This window comes from Mirounga angustirostris, unplaced genomic scaffold (assembly GCF_029215605.1).
Source record: "Mirounga angustirostris isolate CCGP_5_RB_7025 unplaced genomic scaffold, mMirAng1.0.hap1 SCAF_10, whole genome shotgun sequence".
NCBI classification, from domain to species: domain Eukaryota; kingdom Metazoa; phylum Chordata; class Mammalia; order Carnivora; family Phocidae; genus Mirounga; species Mirounga angustirostris.
The window spans coordinates 125066486-125080651 of NW_026991718.1; the positions used below are offsets into that span (position 1 = coordinate 125066486).

General features: G+C 48.0%; 1 protein-coding gene across 28 annotated transcripts in view; it reads right to left on the reverse strand.

Moving 5' to 3' along the window:
• The window catches only part of ZMYND8 (zinc finger MYND-type containing 8), a 126130-nt gene that overhangs the window by 25228 nt on the left and 86736 nt on the right, over positions 1-14166 (reverse strand). For 27 of the 28 annotated variants that reach the window (XM_064573303.1, XM_064573301.1, XM_064573311.1 and 24 more), the window contains 2 exons: positions 7497-7649; positions 4073-4582 (listed from right to left, as the gene is read on the reverse strand). In XM_064573303.1, the coding sequence (XP_064429373.1) occupies positions 4073-4582; positions 7497-7649 (663 nt within the window). The remainder of the gene's footprint in view (positions 1-4072; positions 4583-7496; positions 7650-14166) is intronic. The other variant, XM_064573318.1, reaches the window with a different exon arrangement.

A 14166-nucleotide genomic window follows, 5' to 3' on the forward strand; every position in this document is an offset into this window, starting at 1 on the left:
AGTCAGGAGACTTGCTTTTGTTGCTATGGTTGTTGCTGTTATTGTTTTATTATGGTTTTTTTTTATTTTAATTCCAATACAGTGAACACACAGTGTTCTATTTGTTGCAGGTGTCCGGTATCGTGACTCGACAATGCTTACATATTACTGAGTGCTCACCATGGTCAGTATACACCTTGCTTTTACTCTGACTGTATTCCCGTTGCCTTTTATCAGGCAATACTGGTTTACCTCTTGTGCGGTGGTCAAATCTACATCTAAAATGAGCTTAATTCTTTTGTAAAGCGTAAGTTGCTTTAAATAAAAACATAAAGTCAAGAATTATACAAGCAGGACTTGGGAATGGCCAAACTAATGAACTGTGAATGACAAATTTGGAAAAGGCTGCCTTCCAGAGTCGGTCTTCTGGGAGGGGGCGGGTGTGGTGGAGGGGTAGGATTTCAACAGGCAAAATTGAGAGTTTGGGGGGTGAGAGCATCAGCCAAGACGTGTTTAGGAACAGGCAGCATTTCGGTCAGTCAGAGTAGGCAGTGAGGAGTGGCGGGAAGGCGGGTTAGAGCCAGAAGCACTGAGCAGCCCAGAAGGGGTGGCCCCGTCGCGCTCATCTGTACAGGGGGTGGGGTCAGGTATCACTGCAGAGGTCCCAGCCACCAGTGGGGTGGGTCTGCCTCCCCCCGCAAAAGGATGCCCGTGGATCACACCCAAAACACGGGTACAAGTCAGCACCCATGTGGGAGACAATGTACCTTGACATAAGCAACTTTGAAGGAGGATTATGTCTGTTCTTTTAGATTTATGTAACCCGGAAAAGACCTGACCTTGATTATGCTAGGGAGGATTTTCAGTACACTGGATTTTAGGAAGTCAAGGAGAATGAGAGAGAAAAAAAAAACAAACAAGCTGACTTTCCTGACTCCGGTGCGGGGGAATTTCTCGTTGGTCATCACATCTGCCTAGCCCTCCTCTGCCCTCCTGCTCCTCTGGGCCCCCCCAAGTTCATAGACAAGGGCGCAGGTGGAGCTGGAAGGGGAGCTCTCCATGCAGTGATGAGCCCTGATCTTTCCCCGGGATGATATGACGCACCAGACACTGGATACAGCCCCTGCACCTTGCAGGTGGGGAGGGGGCTTTGAACCCAGGTTTTCTAGGAGCGGTTTACCAGGGTGGTCCCCCGGTAGGGTTTCTAACCTGCAGAAGCACTTCACCTGCCTCCCTTTCCTCCCAGGTGACCAAAAAATATCCCGTTACTGTTGAGGACCAAGCCTAGCCCCTCTCCTCAGACAGTAGGTCCTCCTCTTGCTACTGATTTGCAGAAACAAACAGCTGGCTTCGCAGATGGGTTGCTGCTCTACAGTGGCCACGGATGGCTCTCCGTTCCAAATGAAAACCAGGAGTGTGCAATCCAAAAAGATTCTAGGCCCGAGGCACCCTTTGGGGTTACTACTTAGACACTAAAATATTTTGATTTCTAGAAGATTCTAGCAGTTTATAGAAGGGAAAAAAAGAGGCCATAGGAAATTCCATTTGTCCTAGAAATTTGGAATGTATAATCAAATCACCTATGTAGCCCAGGAAAGGGGGAATCTCTTAAGGGCCACCATTCCAGAACCTGCCCCTACTTATTAACCTACTGATTCTAGAGTCTGGTCAATGTCTAGTACCTAAAGGGCAGGCTTTCTAAAAGAAGGATGGAAATTACTGATGTTGTAAGGTAAGCACAGCAAGGTCTCTATGGAAGCTCTCTCTTTGCCTCGATTCTGAGATCACCAGCTAGAAAGCAGTTTTGCTACCTAAGGCTCCAAATTCTACACATAAGCTGCATTCCCAGCTGAAGGGGAACTGAAGGCACACTGTAAAATGCCCTTCACTTAATAAACTCGTAAGTGAAAACACAACGTTGAAAAAAATGGCTCTACTGCAGAGTATGATACAAAGCTGATTCTTCAAGACCCAAACAACCATCAAGGGGCTCTAAATTTAAGACTGGCAGATCTTTGTCCCAACCCCTGGGACGATGCCCTATCTGAATTATGTTTTAGGATCATCTTCAGCTTGGGGTGCCTGGGTGGCTCAGTCGTTAGGCGTCTGCCTTCAGCTCAGGTCATGATCCCAGGGTGCTGGGATCGAGCGCCGCATCGGGCTCCCTGCTCCGTGGGCTCTCTCCCACTCCCCCTGCTTGTGTTCCCTCTCTTGCTGTGTCTCTCTCTGTCAAATGGATAAATAAAATCTTTAAAAAAAAAAGAATCATCTTCAGCTTAATTACATACACCACACACTTGGGGTCTCCCAGACATATTTCCTTCAGACATCAGTGCAAGGAAGAGCTGTGTCTCAACTGGGTTGTTTTGTTTTGGTTTGGTTTGGTTTTGGGTTTTTTTGGAAAAATAGGAGATCCTTTAAGGGACTGTAATTCCCTTGTTGCTTTGACTGCTAGGAAGCTCACAGCCAAAATGAAAGCCCAACTATGCTAACTCTGAAGGCTAGAACATATTTCTGTGCATAAACTTTCCCAGACCACTTACTATTCTACTTTCATCTTTTACAGACTTTATTTACATTTTGTTTCATGGTCAAATATTGTCAATCTGTTATAGATTCTTTCTGGAAGGGGAAGAGGCATAAAACCAATCCATCCAAAGATATGTTCCAGAAAATAAGGAACAATGTAACTGTATCATTCATAGGAGCACTGCCATGGCTGTACCGAAATATTCCCATAAACCTCATGGAATAAATGCTACTCCCCTACTGTTTTCTGCCACATCTGCCTCAAATCCCAATCCACAACCCATCAACCGATTTTTCAGAGGCCATCCGTAAATCTAAAGTGACCCGGGAATGGTGTGCTAGTCTATCCTCCCTGCCCCACTCAACTGCTTCTCTTTCTCCCTCCACTGCACCATTCAGAGACATTCCATTCTCTTCTGAAGAACTACAAGAATTCTCGCTCCTTAACAACGGAGGTTCCATAGCATCCCAGGTGGACAAGGACAAAGAAGATTCTCAAGGCCCATCCCCAACTTGCTCTAAGCAGCCAGACTCAGAATCACATCTTACTCAAGAATTTGGCTGAGAAGTCCGCTCCTGTCAACAGTTGGGCATGGTCAAAAATCAAGCCTGACTATTCCTTCGGGTACTCACAGAGTACATAAAGTTCTGTGGCTATAACCTCCAGTTTGTCCTTAGGCAATGTTTTTCCTGGGCCCTTAATTAACTCTTCAATTATATCTTTCTTGGGCATGTTGGAATCCCTCCATACCCACTTGCCAAAACCAACTGGAAAATGTGCTGACTGTTTTGTCCATGGGAAGGACACCTTTCCCATCATGCACACTTTCCTTCTGGAGGAGATCTTGCCTCCCAGGGAACCAATGGCAACGTTAAGACATCTCTCATAGCCACAACTGGGCAGATGCTCCTGGCATCTGGTGGGTAGAGGCCCAGGATGCTATTAAACATTCCCCAGTGCACAGGATATAAAGTATTACTCTGCACAAAATGTCAATAGTGTGTCAGTGAAACACATATGTGGTGGAACACCAATTCAAGTGCCCGCCATCCAACGCCCCAAGGAGCTCTCGGCATTCTGGTACCACCTCCCCAAGTGGTCTCCTAATTTCAGTAAGAAAATGCACTGGGGAGGTGCCTGGGCAGCATGAAGGGAAGAAAGGGAGCTGAACTCCTCAAGATCTTTGAATTGAACTTTTCTAACAATATCAACCTTGTCACATGTCTAAACGTTGACAAACACTTGAGAGAAATGAGTGAGCCTATTGGGAAAGCAGGTGCTTCGGCTAAAAATGACCTTGCTGCTAGAAACACCTACCGTTTTTTACTTTTCTGGGACCAGAATCAACCACGTTGGGTACTAAGCAGATGAAAGGCAGGCAGGCCCCGGGGGAAGTCAGTCCTGGCCTGATCAGTGACTTAGCTAGGTGACCCTGAGCCAATCAAAGCTCCGCTCTGGTGCCTCCCTTTGTGACGTCGGAGGGTCACATAACTTCTGGAAATACAAATGCAAGGTGGCCCTCTAAACCAAATCAAGAAACCGGAAACTGGTGCGATCACTTACCATCCTGCTTGGGAGATGTTTCTTTGGGTTCCTTCTTATTTTTACGACCCTCCCGCCCAGAATGGTCTTCTCCTAAATCTATGACAAGTTCACTTTCTGAATCGGAGTCCAGGCCCAAATGTACTGTTGGGGAATCGGTCTCATCTTTCCCCTTCAGTTTATCCTTTGTGGGATGAGGGGAGGCTTTCGCTTTTTCTGAAAAGTCCTTCTCAGGCTGGGGGCTTGCCTTTTCCTTGACCGAGCCCGGATCAGCTTTCTCGCTGGCTGGTGATGTGCTTTTCAGCTCCTCCTTAGTCTCCACAGGGTTGGCCAGTTTGGGCTTTTTTTTGACAGCCGATGGCTCTTTGTCCATCCGACTACCCTCTTTGTCTTCTGCGTCTTCTGGCTCATTCTTGGACTTCTGCTCATCGTCACTGATATACTCACTATCGCTACTATCAGACTTCTCGGAATCTTCCGAATCACTGTGCTCTACGGCCGTGTAAACATCTTCTGAGATTTCGTTTATGCCTAAATTCAAAGAGAAAACCCAGCATGTGGCGTAGTCACAAAATAAAGAGCAGGACCTACAACGCAAACATTTTCCACGCCAAATGCTGGAATAAAAAAAAAAAAAACCATTTCAAATCTCATCACACTGGCCTGGTGGGGTTACCAGTGAGCTAGCTGCAGCTGACAAATGGAACTTGGGTTTGCAGAGGGTTTCAGTTACTGACATTCAAAGATGACAAGGGACCAGACAACGTAAATTTTAAATTTATCCGGAGCTACATCTTTGCATCACTGATAACTAATTGGGATGTAGAGAATGGGAGGGATTGAAGGGAACAACAGATATGAGCTGTTAAAACGGATCCATTTTACAGATCAGAAAATAGAGGCCCAGAGAAATCACTTTATCCTAGGACATAAAGAAAACCAAGACAGAGGGAAGGCCAGAACACTGGGCTCCTGATAGACCACCAGCACTGTTCCCGCGAATTCCCAAAGCATTCAAGTCCTTTTCCCTTTGTGTCCAGGCCTCCAAGAAATAAACCAAAGCCTTAAAGCAAAGATTGCCAACTCACAGCCCACAAGCCACATCTGGCCAGCACACAAATGTTATGTAGGAAGCAAGAGCTTGGCCCAGCAGGTATTTTGTTGTTTGTTTGTTTTTCACTTAGAACGACCATATTGCCCAATTCACAAGTCAGGAAATTTCACCCAGAAATCAAGACAGCAGGCTTGTGTGGAAAGAGCAGAGGATCTGGCCACTCTGGGTCACAGGCCTACAAGGCAATGGCTGGCTAGAGCCACGAAGCCACTGGCTGCTTCCCTCAGGGACACGCCATCTCTCCAGCTGACCCCAGCGCCCAGCCCTCCCTCCTGCTCCCTGAGCTGATGCAGAGGCGAGCTGCCATCTTGTCCGCCCTGTTCTTCCACGGACAGCGGAGTCAAGAACAAAGTCACGCATCTCCACATCTCTATCCAAAGCCAGACAGAATGACAACATAGCAGGTGTTTCTCACTCTCTCTCTCTCTCTCTCACACACACACACACACACACACACACAAATGGGCAAAAGCATATTCCATTTAACCCATTTATGTGTCCTGTTCCCAATAATGAGTGGCATCTGGCCGCAGGTAGACAATACTATACCCTAAAATGCTGAAATGAGAAAAACCCAATCTGTACTTCTTCATTCTAGAGCCATGGCCACTATGAATGAGGTCACTGTCCTGACCCAGACACACTGAAAGGAAACCTGCAAACAGACAAAAACCATGAGCAACCCAGCAAAATCATTATAGAATTATATGCCTCCACCCAGGGCTCAATCCAAACCAGGAGAAGCCAAAATACAGAAACTCAGATCTGAAATAACTTCTGGGTCCCTAAGGCTTATGCTACTGTAGTTTAACAATCAGACACAAGTACAAATGTGACCACATTTGTGATAAGAAAGGCTTGGATACCAGAGCCCAAAGGCCATGAATTCAAATCTTGCTCTTGCACTTTTATTCACTGTGTGACGCTGAACTAGTGACCTAGCTCTCTCTAAGCCTCAGTTTCTTCATCTGCAAAATGGGACTGATAATGGTATCAACCTCCCAGGACAATCTATGCACCGTGCACAGTACAGTGCAAGGTATGCAGGAAACAGTCGATAAACAAAATATTAAAATTCTTATTATCATTAATAATAAATCAAGGAGTTAGACCAGCTGCAGGGAAGGACCCAAGGTGCTTATTTAAATGGCCTGCAAAATTTCAGCCATGCCATTCAAAGTCCTAACCAAACAGAAAATCCAACAAGGAATGTCCTCCTCTGGCCCTTCTGGATGACTCCTGACTACAGCTTACTCATCCCAAGGCCCAGGGAACCCAGACACTGTAAACCTCACCCTGGTGTGGCTCTCTCTCCTGAGGCCAGCCATCCCCTACTTCTCTGCAAATACCCTCCTGGCTTTGTTTACTTTGTCAACAAATATTCCAGAGCATGTACTATGTACACAAGACCAAGTACCGTGGAGAACATAAATGCTTTTAAGGCAACCTCCCTGTCCTCTAGGAGCTTCCAGTCTAGCTTCCAGTCCAGAGGGAACCCCTCTCCCAACACAGAGACTGCGGATGCTTCAAAGCAGTAAAGTGCCACAGGAGGTGGCAGATGGGGAGGGGAGGGCAATCAGAAGAGACTTCCTGGAGGAGGTGATGCCGGAGCTCAGCCTTAGGGAAAGGATTTAGGTAGGCAGTGTGAAGGCAGGCAGCACAGGGAAGAGGAAGGGAGGCAACAGGTATAGAAGCAGGACGCGTGTGCCAGGTGGGAAGGGCTCAGGCCGCAGCCGAAGAGTTTGTGTTGGACATGTGTGGAACACACTTGATCCTGACAGTAGGAACCTGACGTGCACTGACAGGGAGCACAGGGGCAAACTCAGGAGGATCCTCCCACTTTCAAAATCCCCTACCACCTGCACCTCAAGTCTGCAGGCTGCCACAACCAGAGAATAAGCTGGGTGGAATTCAAAGAACCCTTCTAGGGGCGCATGGGTGGCTCAGTTGGTTAAGCATCTGCCTTTGGCTTAGGTCATGATCTCAGGGTCCGGGGATCGAGCCCCGCATCGGGCTCCCTGCCCAGCGGGGAGGCGGCTTCTCCCTCGCCCTCTGCCCCTCGCCCGCACTTGTGATTTCTCTCCCTCAAATAAATAATCTTAAACAAACAAACAAAAAACCCCACAAAGAACTCTTCTGAACCACTAACTAGCAAATCTGAAACATTCTGCCCTGAGTGGAGCTATACTTTAGTAGCACACGTAAGGCCAAGGTCAAGCAGCTGCTAACAGCAGCTAAGGTCCAACTCTGGCTTCATTCGGGCCGTGACCCTACGAAGAGTTAACGGTGATGGTGGTGACAGTGCCTGGGCGAGCAAACCAAAGGACATACCTAATTGTGCTTTGCAACTCTCTATGGTCTTGTCGAGATTTAGCTGGAACCTGCTGCGGATCTGCCGCTTAGGCGAGATGAGAGGAACAGGCGCCGTCTGCTGCTGGACCGACTCGCTCAGCTCCTTCAGGTCCATCTCGGCCTTGCTCCGATCTGGAAGACACGGTCACCCCTCGTCAAGCAGGCGCTGGCCGGAGGAACAGGCAACACTCACCGCTTAGCTTCCTTCTCGCAAACACGCGCTCTAGAACACGGCGGGGAGAGAAACCTCAAACCTTCTTACTGTTTGTCCCAACAACATCATCTGCTCGACGACGGGCTGATTTGGAGATAATAGCCCGCGAACACATTTGGCAGATTTACCCAGTCTGCTGAACAGTCGCCTGGGTGGCTTTCAATATTTAAAATGCACAATCCAGCCAGATGGTTGTCTGTGGAACTCCGCGTCATTAGGGAGCTCGAAAGCCTAAGGTTACAGTAATATATTCAATCTCAGTATCAGCAGATAAAGTCACACCGAGCCTGGCCAGAGTGTGTTTTTAACACAGGCTGAGATCAGAGAGGGCTTGTACCCAAGAGACCCTGAGCGCCTCCCCCCCACAAGCCCACCCCAGAGCGCACACACGTAACTGGAGGCCCAATTCCTCATTTACCACAGACTTCACTTTTCGTTCCTAGTCGACCGAGACTGGAGCTCAAGTCAGAAAAGGCCGGCGAATGCCAGAGAGGCAGACCTCCTCCTTTTGGCCCAGGCATCCATCTGAAGACAGGTGAACAGATTAGCCCTGGATATTCAACCTGTGTCTTCTCGCTCAGATACGGTGCAAGCTCCTCACCCTAGTCCCAGGCAAAGGCCTCTGACAGAGGATTCAGGGCCAGGGGTCCGGCTACCCTCCCCACTTCGGCCATGGGCTCCTTATATGACCAACTAGATCAGACTCCAAGGGTCTGTGAGCTTGCATTGCTTGAATTCCTTCCCCACCTCCTCTAGTACCCCCCGAAACAGAAGAAAGGGACAAAACGAAGGTGTCTGCACAGTCCCAGAATGCAATGAGACTTCACAGGCAGGGAGCACTTTCAGCCACCCTGCCTGCCATCCTCTGGCATGCCCCCTCCCTCTCCAACCGACCCCAAGCAGAAAATGCGGGGTACACGCCCTGCCCTGGCCGATCCCAGAAAAACAACTGGAAAGCGTGTGGCATCCATCAAGGACAAAGACAAGAAGTCACCTCTGAGCCTGCTGCCCTCACCCGGGAGCTCACTCTCAGATGTCCTCCACTTCCCTGCTACCCCACTCCAAGTGCCACCTCCAACCAGCAGGCTGTGCAAGAGGCCAGGATATAGTCTGAGGGCTGGACTACGAGGGCTGCTCAAAACCTTCACTCTCTTCTCGTTTCCATTTTCCAACATGACCCACACACCTTCCCCTTCACCCAGGAACAGGGCAGTCTCTCACCCTGCATACCTAGAGATTTGTTCCTTTAAAGCGACTGGAGGGAGGCAGCCTCCCAAGAGCCCCACCCAGCCCACTAGCAGCTAACCAGAGCAATGAACGGCTCCACAATGATTTATCACCATAATGAGGTCCCTACCTTGGTGGGGGAAGGGCCCTTTCCCAAAAACATACGGGGGGGGGGGGAGGGGAGGCAGCCCTCAGGGAGATTCCGGGTGTGAGTTGCTTACAGCAAGCAAATACCATCCTTGTCCTGTGAGAAAGGTCTCTAAGGCTCTAAAATCATTATCAACCTGGGAGTGTGTGTGTCCATGTGCGTGAGCATCCGTGTGCATATGTGTGTACAGGACTGGACATGCTCACAGAGAGGATGGGGTAAAGGCACAAGCACTTCGGAATGGGGGAAAGAATCTTCATGCAAATTCACCCGAGAGGCACCTTACAAAGAGAACACACAGAGTGAAACAGTGATAAAACAGCAAGGTGAGGGGCGCCTGGGTGGCTCAGTCGGTTAAGCATCTGCCTTCGGCTCGGGTCCTGATGGGATCGAGCCCCATGTCGGGCTCCCTGCTTGGCGGGAGGCCTGCTTCTCCCTCTCCCACTCCCCCTACTTGTGTTCCCTCTCTCGCTGTCTCTCTCTGTCAAATAAACAAATAAAAATCTTTTTAAAAAATATTAAAAAAAAAAAAACAAAAAACAGCAAGGTGAAAAAGAAGGAGGAAGAGGACCAGGGAAACCGAAAGAAAAAAGAAACCTCCAATTCAAGAGCAGGACGAGAAGGACTTAAGGTTTCAACAGTTAAGCTGCAGACATGACAGGAAAGGGGGGGAAGGATATGAAGCCTGTCTCATAACTTCCGCTTTCAGAAATGAGAAAGCGGGCTGGATTCCTAAGGGGAAAGGCAGCCTTTCAAGTATAAAGTTGTCAAAGAAGTATCTCACAAAACCACTTTCCATCGGTGTCCTCAATAATGTTCCACACAGCAGTTACCAAAAAAAAAAAACAAAAAACAAAAAACAAAATACCATCTACTCTACCAGGAGCCAGCAAACTTTTTCTGTAAAACACCAGAGAGTAAATTGGGCTCTGCAGGCCATATAGGCTCTGCTGCTAAAGTGGCCATATATATGTAAACAAATTGATGACACTGTGTTCCAATGAAACTTTATTTACAAAAAGAGGTGGGGGGGCTAGATTTGGTCCAAAGACCATAAAATTTACCATCCCCATTTCTAATGCACCGACTGCTAATCTGGGCTGCACAATGAAATCGCCTGAAGAGTTTAAAAAAAAAAAAAATCCCAATGCCTTGGTCCCCCTCCCAGAGAATGTGAATTAAATGGCCTAGGGGAAGGTCTGGACACTGGCCCTTTAAAGTACCCCTGACAGGGGTGCCTGGGTGGCTCAGTTGGTTGGGTGGCTGCCTTTGATTCAGGTCATGATCTCAGGGTCCTGGGATCGAGCCCCACATCGGGCTCCCTCCTCCGTGGGGAGCCTGCTTCTCCCTCTGCCACTCCCCCTGCTTGTGTTCCCTCTCTCACTGTGTCTCTCTCTGTCAAATAAATAAATAAAATCTTTGGAAAAAATAAATAAATAAATAAATAAATAAAGTGCCCCTGAAAGACCGCCAGGCTGGCTCAGTCGGTTGAGCATGTGACTCCTGATCTCAGGGTCACGAGTTCAAGCCTCCCATTGGGCATGGAGCCTACTTAAAAAAAAAATCGTAAGATTTAGTACCCAAGATGATTCTAACTGGCAGCTAAGGCTGAGAATGCCTGTATTAGTCCAATCTTCTATGTGAGTAAAAAAAAACTCGTCCTGGGGCGCCTGGATGGCTCAGGCAGTTAAGGCTCAGGTCATGATCTCAGGGTTGTGAGATCGAGCCCCAAGTCAGGCTCCATGTTCAACGAGGAGTCTGCTTCTCTCCCCCTTCCTCTGCCCCTCCCCACCGCTCATGCGCACTCTAAGACAAATAAATAAATCTTTAAGAAAAACAAAAAAAGAAAACTCCTCCTGATTTGCCTTAACCTTTGTATATCTGTGTTAACCTTCTAAACCTAGGGTTCATTAAGAGAGACCGACACCTCGCCGGAACACTCCTGTGTGTGCGTAACTATGTGTCTAACAGTAAATGCCATCTCTTAACTGTAGCCTAAAAACCCTGAACTCTGAAATACTCATTATCAAGAGGAATGAAAAGAACGTAAAGCACCTCATTTTACAGTTAAGGTTTCTCCGGTCAATAACCTACATTAATGTTTATTCTAACAAGAAACCACCGGAAGCCAGGAGGGGGCGGGGATCAGGTCCCTGGGAGCAGACCTTCAGGAGTTTAGCCAAATCTAATTAACTTTCTCTAATTTTCAGCTGCGTTTTGAGTTTCCCTCTCCTCCACAGGGAGAAAAGAAGAGCTTCTTTCTCGTTTAGCTAATAGTGGCTTATCGGGACTACTTCTACCCTTGCCCTTCTATATCGGGAATGTCTTCAGAATCCACCTTTGCTGCCAACATTTTGAACTTTTCTGCTGATATGAAGACAGCTTAGGCTATAAATGGAAACCAGGGAGGAAAAAAAATACCAACGCTAGAGAAAGAGACACGATCTTACATTTCTGGAGGGAGCATAAATCAGAAGCATCCCTTTGGAGGGCAATTTGGCAGTATGTCTCAAAACGTCAACCGCACACGGCCTCTGACCGGAGATTCTACTTCTAGGAACTCATCCTACAGCCACGCTCCCACGTGGGCCAAAAGGATCTTCACTGCAGCTGTTTTCAACACCAAAACAACCGGGCGCCTGGGTGGCTCAGATGGTTGAGCGTCTGCCTTCGGCTCAGGTCATGATCCCAGGGTCCTGGGATCGAGTCCCGCATCGGGCTCCCTGCTCCTTGGGAGCCTGCTTCTCCCTCTGCCTCTCTCTCTCTCTCTGTCTCTCATGAATAAATAAATAAAATATTAAAAAAAAAACACCAAAACAACCTAGACCCAATACAGAAGGTGCCCAGGTAAATAAGTCAACACTTCATCTTGAAGTGCAACAAAATACAGCTGCTCCACTAAAACCGTCGCAGACCTTTATGTGCTGTTCTGGAAAAGCACAAAAGGTTGGCTAACCTGTTTAATGAAAACGAAGATAACAATTGGCAGAACGCGTTAGCATTGGTGTGGGGAGAAAAGGAGGAAGTGGAGCACAGATCTGAATATACGTGTTCTTGGGGTTTCTCAATGTTGGCACTATCGGTATTTGGGGCTGGATAAGTCTTTGCGGGGGCGGGTAAGGAGGTGGGAGGCTGGGGGCTGTCCTGTGCATTGTAGGATGGCCAGCGCCTTGCTGGCCCCTACCCACCAGGCGCCAGGGGCACCCATATCCCAGGTGTGACCATGAAAATGTCACTAGGGGCGTGCCCGGCTGGCTCTGTCGGTGGAGCGTGCCGCTCTTGATCTCCACACCCCACACTGGGTGTGGAGATTACTTAAAAATAACATCTCCAGGGGCGCCTGGGTGGCTCAGTTGTTAAGCATCTGAGGGTCCAGGGTCCTGGGATTGAGCCCCGCATCGGGCTCCCTGCTCAGCGGGGAGGCCTGCTTCTCCCTCTCCCACTCCCCCTGCTTGTGTTCCCTCTCTCGCTCTCACTGTCAAATAAATAAAATCTTTAAAAGTAATAATAATAACAACATCTCCAGAGACTGCCAAACAAAAATCACCCAGGTTGAAAACTCCTGGTGTATATATAGAAGAGCTCTCCAAGAAACTAAAAAGAGGTAACCATGGTCACTTGTTGGGAGGGGCAGGTGATCAGAGATTATGGACAGGCTGGCTTTTCATTAAACATTTTTCTGTCCTTTGAAATTTCTCTTACCGTGTGCCTTCATGACTCGTTAAAATAAACTTTTTCAAGAAAATATAAGCACGTCTTCAATTAAAAAAAAAATAGATTTCTTGGAGTGCCTGGGTGGCTCAGTCGGTTAATTGTCCCACTCCTGATTTTGGCTCAGGTCATGATCTCAGGGTCATGATATCGAGCCCCGCATCAGGCTCTGGGCTGCTTGGGATTCTCCTTCTCCCTTTCCCTCTGCACACCCCCCAAACTACCCCCTCTCACGAGCTCCCTCTCTCAAGGGGAAAAAAAAAACAAAAGAAATAGATTTCCTTTGTTCAAAAGCTGCTGGGTGACTATAATGGATGGACTTCCAGGAGCTACAAAATGGTGGCTCCTTCAAGGGAACAATATCATCCAGACCAGAGACCCTGGCAAATATCTCTTATCAATCAAAGCCAAGCAGAGATCTTCCTCACTTCACCCACTGGGGGGAAAAAAAATCAAGGCAACCTGTGGGAAGCCTGGGCCCCCAGTGTTGCATCCAGGCTCTCAAAGGACGCCTGACTTCAAGGTATCACTTTATCTAGAGAAAGAAAGGAGACCTCCCATCAGTGACAGCTAAGGAATAAACATGCAGCAACACTCTGGGTCTGACAACTTCACATTGCTGTCAGCATCTCTGACTGAGCATCCAGACACATTTGTGTCACCAACAGGATCACTGAACTGCTGTGTTTGTTCAGCCCAAAGCAAACACCCTGTGTGTTAAGAGGAGACGAGATTCCCAGAGAAGCAAACGGGAGTCTAGAAGAATCAGGCCTTCCTTCTCTCGTTCTTATTCATGACTTATTTTCCATACAGTCACAGAAAGGGGCTGTAACCATCCACCAGGCTTCGGCTCCTTGTTTTAGAGCAGACAGGAGGCCTGAGACAGCAAATGAGGGGCCTGTACATTAGCAAGCAGGGAGGAAACAGTTTCTGTGAAAGCCTTCCCCCTTGTCATGCACCAAAATTAATTCTAAGAATCACAAATCCAACAAATGACCCACTGGGCTGGGTTTTTGTATTTTGGGTTGGATTTATTTGTTTCGCCTAAAAGAGTTTTCATTTTTAATGCAACTGATTGCCGACTTTTAAAAACAAGGAGAGTTCATATAAAAATCTGCATTTCTGTGTTCAGAGTCTGACAACACAGGTTCAACTTGGGGGAGCTTCATCCTTCAGAAAAGCAATCTGTCCTCCATGGGACCACCTGTTCAAAATCGTCACCTTACCCCCTGACCCCTACAGCTAGGCCGACTTAGACAAGGGCATGAGAGGCAGTGTCCAGAGCCCACCAGCATCCAAACACGGCCCCATCTTGCAGCGTGCCGGCTCACATATCGTGGTTAAGAGTA